At 44.3% G+C, this 10,539-nt stretch overlaps 1 protein-coding gene across 1 annotated transcript; it reads left to right on the plus strand.

Moving 5' to 3' along the window:
• Positions 1-318: 318 nt before the first annotated feature.
• NMS (neuromedin S) lies at positions 319-9,771 on the plus strand (the record flags this gene model as incomplete). The annotated part of the gene is made up of 9 exons (XM_080917480.1): positions 319-394; positions 2,711-2,766; positions 3,078-3,128; positions 5,099-5,122; positions 5,213-5,266; positions 7,173-7,256; positions 8,033-8,068; positions 8,708-8,749; positions 9,736-9,771. The coding sequence occupies 9 exons, from the start codon at positions 319-321 to the stop codon at positions 9,769-9,771; spliced, it is 459 nt and encodes a 152-aa protein (XP_080773606.1).
• Positions 9,772-10,539: the final 768 nt, after the last annotated feature.

Below are 10,539 nucleotides of genomic sequence, written 5' to 3' on the forward strand. Positions count from 1 at the left end.
TAACAATTATGACTCTACACTTCTTATTTGTATTGCTGGCTTGAAAAAGATGACTCTACAATGCTTACACTAGGCGGATATTATTCTACAAATAAGAGCCCAGCATGACATTTATGAGAAAGCCAGGGTCCTCCTGCGCAAAGCTGATTGGTGCTCAGCCAATGGGCTCTAGGATTCTGCCAATAAAAGCTCCCACTGTCCTGGGCTGGACAGATGCAGGGCAGAGGGTCATCTCTGCCTCTGGACCCTCGGGAAATGCTCATCACCTCTCTGAACAGCACACATCTGTGGTCTGCAAAGAGAAGCCGGAGCTCGAAGATGAAGCATCTGCTCCCTCAGTTCCCTCCAATCCTGGTCATCTACTGCTTCTGTATGCTACAGATTCCCTCCTCAGGTAAGGGAACTGAATTCTGTGGGAGACTGAGGCAGATCTCTACCCATCAGGGTAGTCCTCTAAGGAGCTGAGCTTTCTTCCTTTACCTACCATCACATCTATCCTCTTGTTTTGAGAGATGGCATTTGTGTCTAACCGGAATGACGGACTCAGTGAGAAGCCACAGCTCTTTATCCAGAGATGTTCAGATCAAACAACTCCTGCCCTAGGAAGTGTTCTGATGTTGTGGTGGTAAAACTAAACTGTGTGGTCTCTATGCGAGTTGGGGGAAGACCCTTTTTAGTGGTCGGTTAGATACCGGTGAGGAGGACACAGGGAGGAAGACTGGGTTTAAAGTCCCCCAAACTGAAAGTTGATGGGCAGCTGAAGAGAGTAGAGAGTAACTGTATACACAAAGGGGGATTCTATCAGGGGCTGGAGCAGGTACCCGGAAGATTCAGTGAAACTCCCTAAGGAGAGCATTCACTGGTCCCTCGGACGCTGTCCGCGGTGCTGACCGTGTGCTGTATCTCTGATTTCTAGGCAGCAGTTTGTAGGAAGTCAGAAGTGGGGCGAGGGTCTGAAGTACTTGATCAGATCAGCACCTCCAGGGTGTTTGCGACAGAGTGCGGGAACTTAGGCTGTTGATGGAGAGTTTGATTGGAAAGAAGGACCATTTGGACTTTTCCATTAGAATTTTGATTTAGAGGTATAGAGAACCTTGGGGAAATACAATGTGTTTGTTTTCTTCTAAAGAGTAATTGCAACATGGACACTGTGAAACACGTATCAGCTTAGCATCTCCAGAGTGCCTGGTCTCCTCTATGGTTTCCACCTCGCCTTCTGGGTTCTGTTCAGTTGCTTTGTCTGACCTTCAGCTCACTGCCAGCCCCTGACAATCAGCCGCTGGTCCACCCGATGCCTAAAATTCTTGTTCCTAGCTTGCTTTTGAAAACTTGGTTTTTAATTTAATTGTCACACATTTATATCTATCTCCATATTTTTCCTATTTGGTTCTGTTTCCTGATGGTAGGGTCCTGTGGTCTTCATTATCAAACAATCACAATCATTAAACATATCTTTATATTAAGCTGTGGCATCTTAACATCTGACTTCGAATCAGGCATTCTTGTTGGGATCTGAAGGTGTATGCAGGGCCAGATAAAGCTTTCTTGCTTGTGGCAGTTCTCAGAATGATTGAAGGGACATAACATATCCATCCCAATTTCAGTCTTTCTAGAGAAAACTATATGTACATTTAATTCTACATTGCCTTCAATTCAGGAACTACTCTTCAAGGCTTGAACACTGTTGTTAAAATATGACAGAATATTGCTTTAGCTTTCTCTCGACTCGTATTGCAGAGAGCAAATAACTCACACTGTGTGTGTATGTATGTATGTATGTATGTATGTATGTATGTATGTATGTATGTATGTTGTAATAAAAATAAATTTCTTATGAGCCATATAGCCCCTGTTCCACATTTTAAAGATATACAAGTTCAGGGTATTATGTGTATTTATTTAATCTCATTTTGTTGGTGCTGAACTACCTCATGGATTCAACTACGTCTGAGTGTTATATCACATGTAAATGAAAAGATGTGCTCATTTACACCAGAAGGTAGCTTGAAGGCTCCAACTACATGCTAGTAGCAATTCTCTCCAGAACTCCACGGGGGGCACTGATGGAACAGAGACAGGTCCATGCATGTCTTAAAAGTTATGATGCACACAGTTTGTTAAAAATATCATATTCTGATATTTGATCTGCACAAATTCCAGCAAAGTAGACATTTACTTGCTCCATAAGGTGTTTTCTCTTTTTTCCTTGATTGTAACAGAGGGCCTAGAAACGTCCATTTATCTGAACCCATGCAGTTTTAAAATAATGTTACTCATCTTGGATATGAGTGTGCTAGGTAGAGGTAGTTTGCATAATATTCATACATATGCACAAATAAACTCACATATATGGACAAAAAATACAATCAGATATGTATTAGACATACTCACTTATACACATACCTCACATCCATATATACATATAAACATACATACACATATATACACACATTCACATCCTTATGAACACACACAGAATCACACACATAAACACACATGCAGACATACATGTACATATATATGCTACAACACATTATATACATATATATATATATGTTATCTTCTTAATTGTTACCTTCTCAAAGACTTCTTTTGCTCAGCTCTGTGATGAATCCTATTAAGACCTCTGCATAGTTTTTATGGTATGGGTGTAGAAGCAGATGCTGTGACCTCTTTCTGGAACTGATGTTTTGACTTCCTTTTGTTGTAGGAGCTTTTCCACCTTTAGCTGGTCCTCCTGACAGTTTGGACATGGCGGATCCTGAGGTACGCTATTGCGCAACACGGTGAGATTTGCATTTATCCCAGGCTTTGAAAGTATCATGTGGTTCATGTTCACTTAAAACTATTCTAAGTTCAGATATTTAGCTGCTGCAAAAACTCACTGTGGCTGCCGCAAGGATGGCCTCGTTTACATCATCCCAAGAGCTGAATTGAAATTTGCTGCGTTGCATTAGGAGATAATTCAAGGTTCATAAGTGGAACACTTTTAGAGTTTTAAATATGCTGGAGGAGAATTCTATTAACTAAAGAATTCATTCCTGTATTTGAATTATTTTCTTTATTTTGTCTTTTAGCGACTGGCACACTTTATGAACCAGAGGGAAACATGTTCTAACCAACCTAAGGTAAGAATAATACATATGCTAACTCCTATGGTCACATTAGTATATATGTTTACATCATAACCTTTTAATAAATGATGCTTTAGCTGTCTACTAATTTCTGTATGTGTGTGTGTATAAAAATACAGTTTCAGGAAAAATCAAGTTTCTTCATTTGATACAAATTACCACAAATTACTGGCACTTTATATGTATTCTTAAGATTATAATATCTAGATAGAAATTAACTATATGTCCATGACATGTATATCATAGATTGATACATTATGGTGTCACAGTTCACCAACACAGTGGATCTTGTGTAAAGGACCACATCTGACAGTAACTATAGTAATCACAATTAAAGGAATTCAGTAGATACAAAGCCGAGGCGGATTAGTTGAAAACTGAGAGAAATGGTCCTCAGATAGTTCACAATTCCCGGTGTAGTCTATCAGTTTTCACTGTGAGCAACAATTCCTCACCACTCACTTCCCCAAACAGCAGCATCACACATTCCAATCACATCCGTGTCTGTGTTTCTCAAACACACCAGGCCCTTCAAACCTTTCCTTCACCTCCCTCAGAGCCCGTAGCTACATCCCCGGCTCTCAAACTAAGCTGTTCAACCCTGGCAGCATCCCGACTGCTCTGTGCCTTACTTGGCCCGTCTGGTCCATGTGTGTAATTGCCGTAACAACTCCAGTTATCCTGGCTGAGTGCTTCAATGCCCGTGTGATGTGCTTTCAGTGGCTCCCACAGCATGAAGCGTGTCAGCTGCTAGGTGCCTCTTGCTGCAGCTACTTGCCACTCGAAATCCAAATGCTGCCTTCTCTCTCATGATGTTTTCGTAAAGATATGAGGCTTGCATCTTGTTTTCAACTTGCTATTATGCATGTGTTTGGGAATGATTACTAAAGCCTTTTTTATTGTCCTGAACAAGCCTGAAAGCAAGAGCTTAGAATTGTCCCCTTCTGCCCTACCTCCCTACCTTGCACCGCAGTGGCCCCCACGTTCTTCATGTGAGCACTATGGTGTCCCCACATAACCAGGGCCAGTGGAAGTGTAGCTGTCCCACTGTCATCTGCAGCATTCAAACGAACTGTGGGGTTTCCAGATGCAAGGACCTAGGTGGAATGAATTTCCTCTTATGGTTTTCTTTCCACAGCACCTAACACACCGTTATTCCTGGTTACAGAACAAGTAGTGGCTCAACTAACAAGAATGCCGATAGTTTCAAATTATGACTAGAAAGACAATGACTCTTCCTGGCTTTATTTCTGCCCTAACTGTCCTGTTCTTGGAATAAGTTACTGGAGCTCCTCTTGTACGCCTAGGGTTGTGTCTGCAGGAAACATCAGTGATCACACAAGAAACATCTGTGATCACACAACTCGGGAATGGTTGTATTCAACAACCGATGTCACCTGCAGACACTCAGATTCTACGTTTCTGGTTGCCTTCTGTCACCAGGAGGACTTTAGATGGGAAAAGGCTAATAGGTTTTGTGGATAGAGAGCCATTTATTCAGAAGAGATGCTTTAGTTCACGGCAGTGCCAGGCCCTCGGGATGGAGTATTGATGCACACAAAATGAGCCTGCCTCAAGATATGTGTGCGTTACAGTTGGGGAAAGAGAGTGAGAGGCTACATGAATAAAACCTGACACTGATCTTTCTACAAAAAGAAGAAAGTCCAAAGAGTGCATATGAAATATGGAGAAGGCTGGGAGCACCTAGAAAAGAGTTGAACAGACTATTAATTTTTATGAAATACAAGAAAGGGTTTCCCCCCTGAGATTGAAAGAATAAAAAGAGATTGAGTTGTTAAAGTCAACATCACCTCAAAAGCCTGTGCCAACTACAGTCTCCACTGGACTGTTTGATAATGTTTGAGTAAATTGAGCCAGTGTCATAGCATGGCTTACACCAAGAGCTTCATCAGACACCTGCTGGAGTGAAACTCCACATAACCTTCCTTTCCATTCTCTTTCAGGAAAATCAGGATGTATACAAAAGGGTGAGGACCTCACAGTGTCTAAAACATTCTCTGTGTCATGTCTGGGGCAAGTGACACTTGGTGCTAATACACCTTTCCTTTTCCATTCAGTTTTTATTTCACTACTCCAGAACCCGGGAGCCAGCGCAGCCAGTTAACTCTGAGGTCAGTGCTTTATGAACTTCCTGTGAGACCAGTGCTCTTCTGTGCACCGTCTGTGCCTTTGAAACCTGTGTGCACGCACAGCCACGGATAGGCAGGGAACCCCTAGACACGGGTGTCCCTCTCCCTGCTCAGGGCAGCAGGAGAAGTGTCTCTTTCTCATCACATATCTTCATGAAGATATCATGAAAGTGATAAGTGACAGATCCGAAGTGTTAGAGAAGGAACTGCAGAAAAGGGAAGTGACATGAGAAATGTATCATGTGTTTTACACACACACACACACACACACACACACACACACACACACACACACATTTGGAAGAAAGATGTTTGGTAAAATGAGGTATGGTGTGGGGAAAAGGGTGCCTCTGCTGGCCCATGCTAAGGCATCCCTTCCTCCCTGAAGGACCAGCCATAAGACAGGTATAGTATAGAATGGAGTTTATTCAGGACGTGGAGAAGGGACTTGAAGAGGTAGTAAGAACAGAGAAAGGCAGAGAGAGGAGAAGAAAGACAGAGACAGAGAGACAGAGACAGAGAGAATAGAGGAGTAGAGGCCAGCCATGAACACAGGGAGAGGGAGCAGGTGGGGAGTGGGAAGAGAAGGGGTAGAGAAGGAAGAGGTGAGAGAACAAGAGTGAGGAGGGGCAAGCAGACCCTTTTATAGTGAGTCAGGCACATCTGGCAATGGCCTGGAAGGACTGCTAACAATGTGTACTTGTTATCAAGTGCTTAGCCAGAAGCACAGAGCCTGGGGAGTACTAGGCTTCACCCCATTTCCGCTGCTCCTTAAGCTTCTCCCCCACCCGCGGTGTTTTGAGAAGTGCTGTGTGGCCTGTCTGTGCTGTCTCCTGAGGGAGCCTCTCCTCACCTGTGCCGGTCAGATGCACAGCGGGAACACCAGCAATGCCTCTGTGTTTCCAGTGCTGGGGTTCAAATCCCGGAGCACGGGGACGGAGCACTCTATCATGACGCTACACCCCCACCCTTTTTTCTGTCAGAAGTTCTCACTACGTAGTCCAGGCCGGCCTTCCTCCTACCTCTGCTGCTAAAATCACAGGTGGGCACCACCGTACCCCAACGAACTTCCTTAAAGCTCTGAGCGACCCTCAGGAGCAGCTTGTGCGGGTGGATGTATGTAGGGTGGCATTTGAGAGACACCGGAAGAATCTTAAGATCTAAATGGGGAGGGGCGGATGTGCTATCGCAATATCCCGTGGGAATTCTACCACGAGAAAGCCTCTTATTTATGTGCTTGGGGATGCCCACATCTTCAGGAGAATTCTTAAAACTGTCAAATACTCAGAAAAATAGGTCTCTGCCATCCATGGCCTAGCTCTAGGGATGGGATTAGATACGGAGGGGTCAACTACCACAACGCATGAAAGAGCCAAGGAGGGGGAGGGGCCCTCGTCTTTTAAACCAATGCACCCGGGGGACTCATGAGAGCTGGGAAAGGACAGATACCCTTGCCTCAGAGTGAGCAGGCAGGTGCAGCCAAGGGTGTGTGTGATGCTCACAACCTTGACACTTCCTCTCCAGAACAGAACAGAACATACGAAGAGAGAGAGACGGGATCCAGAGCAAAGGCTGCTTCAGGGATAGAAAAGAGTGCTTAGGATTAATGTCAGTGAGCAGCCGACATATCCTAAGGGGAGATATCTAACTTATCTAACTGGTGTGTTAGAATCGAAGGCTGAGTTGAGGCCGGGAAGATTTTTTTTTTTTTTTATTGAAAACATAAACATTTCGAGCTTGGGCCCCAGAATTGATTTTAGTCTGAAAATTAAACCCATTTGTAAGAGAGACGAGTAAAAAAAAAAAAAAAAAAAAAAAAAAAAGCATGCCGCTATCAAGAGCTTCCAGCCAGCGCCTTCCTGAGACTCACAGCATCTCTCCGTTGCAGTTCGCTCCCGTCCATCCACTGATGCGCCTGGCCGCCAAGCTTCTCAGCAGAAAGATGAAAAGACTTCCTCGATTGCTGCGCCCAGTACGTGCTTCTTCCGGCCCCCCATATCGTAAACGCAATGGCAAATGAGTGCTATCCCTCTGTGTGCCCCATTCCTGCTCTCTCTTGAATCCCAGTCTCCGGTGTGTTGGAGAGAGTTGTGGGCAGGACCTTGCCGTTCCAGTCTGTAACCCCAGCAGTATTGCAACCGGAAGGACCAAGGAGGGGCCCCGTGGCCCAGTGCCGTTCCTTCCCTATCTTTGCTGGGCTCACCTTATGCTGTGCATTTGTTTTGTGTTGTTTTTCGATTTTGTCCCTTCGTCCCATCATGAAATTTGCCGTGGAGATATCTCTGTTTCCTGTGGCCTTATCTGTTTCCTCTTAAGTTCAGTAAGGACAGCCATAGCTGATCCTTTTCAAACTATTATTTAAGAGATTGTCAATCAAGGTTTTGCTGCACAACATTACTAAAGTAAGAAAAATTACTAAAGACAAAAACATCTTTCTTGGCTATCTTTAGCCCAGGCACAGTAACCAACATGGCTTGTTTGTCTAGAGCACTGGCTTAAACCAGAAGTACATTTCAAAACTGGGGTTATTTGAAGTTGTAAGCAAACTAAACACACTCGGATCCCGGATTGCAACTCAGGATGAGTAAACAAGCTTCCCTTCCCGAACCTGTATCCGGCTCCAGTGATCTAGGCAGCTGCCTGCTGATGTTCTTAGAATGAACCAGGAAGGGACACCATCACACAAGACAGTCTCAACCTTATGGGTGCAGTTCCTGATTAATTAATTCATACTTCGTTCCTTTCCAGGAGTCCAGGATGGCGACTGCAGACTTCCCTAAGAAGGTATGTAAGCCTTGCAAGATTGTTGCTTTCTAGAATGCTCTAAAAAGGGGGGGGAGGAAAGTGTCTAGAACCTGTACCCCTTCCGGTCCTATTTGGATAGAACAGATCTCCCCAGTGGACCTTGAATATCTTCTCTAAACAATGAAGTTGAGTATTCCCTGGGCTGTCCTGAGGTAGAAAGAGATCATTGAAAGATGACGCATGCCTTGCATGGCTAGTATTTTTTTTTCTTCTCTCCTGGAGGAGTCACATGAGGCGTCTGTTATGAGGGACTTGCTCTCTGGTTCAGGGCCTCACATGCCATTGTACAAGCTTAGAGGGAGGAATAATACTGCCAGTGCCAACCCCATGGACCAGTGAATCTCAGACTTGAGCGTGCACTAGAATACAGTTAGAACAGTAAAAATCCGGACCGCTGGGCTCCTCCCTGAGATGTAATAAGTCTGAGGCAGGTTCTGAGAATTTTCATTAATAACAAGTGCCTTGGATATCTTTCTGCTGCTGCCCTGGGACCATCTCTTTTGCAGCCTTCTCAGGGACCTTCTGAAGAACCTTAGACTTAGATTGTAACTACATAACAGTTTGTGGGTTTGTGTTGCAGAATGTAACTATGTAACAGTGTGTGTTTCTGTGTTGCAGGGTTCTACTACCAGCTTGGGGCAGCCATTTTTCCTTTTCAGGGTATAGCAGATTTCCTCGTTCTGTTTCTAACTATATTCACTGTTATCTGTGAGGACCAGATGGGTACTGCTCACCTCCACTAAGGGTCAAAATTTCTTACAGACTTGCACGGGAAACAGAGCAGCAAGGCATAGACTGAGCAGGTCCTTATTCTAGGAGCTTGGAGGGCAAAGGGGAGGGACTTCTGTTGATAGACAGATACTAGGTAAAGCAGAGGCCACAAGCCCAAGCATTCCATCTCAGGATGCCTGACCTCAAACCAAACTGCACAAGGAAGTTCAGGTTCCATCTTTTTTTTCCAAATGACAGAAAGGTCCTTGCCAAGGACATGGTGTTTTCAATTTTACCCTATTCATTAACTGCACACAAGGTTTTAGTTTTTCAATGTTTCCATCTAAAATATGAGAGAATCTAACTTAATCCATGACCACCCCGAGCTATATGCTGTGAATCCCTGGTGCTAGCGTCTTGCAAATAAAAAATAGACAATAAGACAAGATTGGAAGATGAAGCTCCCAGCCTTCCTGACAGTCCACAGTGCACCTGGTTCACCGAGGCCTCTGGGGAATGTCGTGGAAAACCCCACCCATCTCCTCTGCTTCTCTAACTTCTCTGACCATGGAGGTCTTTATCACTTCTCCCCGGTTTCTGCCTCTTTGATTTTTCCTGATCAGTTAAAGTGTTGGTTTCTGGAAAGAATCTGGGAAGCAGTGAGTTACTGTTGTGTCTCCATCTGATAAGTCTGGAGAAAAGATTCTCCCACCTGAGCTGAGTCTAAAGGGGGAGGTGAGGTAGGAAATGGCTGTCAGGTGCACGGAGCACTGAGAGCCTAGATTATTGCCTGAGAGGATGTAGGAGAACTTGCCATGTAAATCTCCAAGAATGGGAGTGAAAGCTCAGTTAGAAAAGCAAGGTGTTCAGTGGGGAAAAAGCCCAAGCTGTGTCTCAATCTTTTTAAGACTTTCTCCCTTATGTTTGTTTTTCAGCCTAGGAATGGAAGATACACTGACAAAGTCCAGTAGACAGCAAGGTTTGCTCCTTTGCATCTTCATTTTTCTACACAAATGTTCTGTGTCTGACTTGGAGGTGTTGGGGCAGAAGGTGGGGATGCTACTGTTCAAAGAAAGGGTGCTGCTCCTCTATAGCACCGTAGAGCCTCAACCCAATCAGGCAGAAGCAGGATCCAGAAGTGTTACAAACCTTTGCTTTCACACCAGCCCATAAGGAAGAAAGGAAGAAAGAGCAAGCAGGGTCTCGCCATGTGTATGACCAAAGAACTTCCACAAGTCAGTTTCAGAGAGACAGCTCTTTTTACTGTTCCACGGGGTCATGAGTTTATATACCAGAGAAAAGGTATATAAGGGTTCTTGAAGTTATGGGCAGGAAGGGTAGATAGGTCCTAACACAGCACCTAATTATCATATGGGCAGGAAGGGATGATTGGTCATAATATGGCACCTTAATTATCATAGGGGTGGGAAGAGCTGATTGGTTCTAACACAGCACCTAATTATCATGTGGAGGGAAGGATAGAGTGAGACTTATATAAGCAGGAAGCTCTGTGCGGAGTCATCCTCTAGATAAGATCAGGTACCTGTGCACCTGTGTTTATGTGCTTAGAGACACTCTTCCAATAAAGTTAGTGGAGATGGTGAAGCCCTGCTGAGAAAGGGGCTTGCTCCATTTTGTGCCAAGGTCAGAGAGGTATACAGACATGTTGGACTGAGCTTAATAATGGAGTTGTCTAACACTGGAAAAGTATGTCGTTTTAGAAGTATCTTGCTTCTAGA

This window comes from Micromys minutus (genome assembly GCF_963924665.1).
Source record: "Micromys minutus genome assembly, chromosome: 5".
NCBI classification, from domain to species: Eukaryota; Metazoa; Chordata; class Mammalia; order Rodentia; family Muridae; genus Micromys; species Micromys minutus.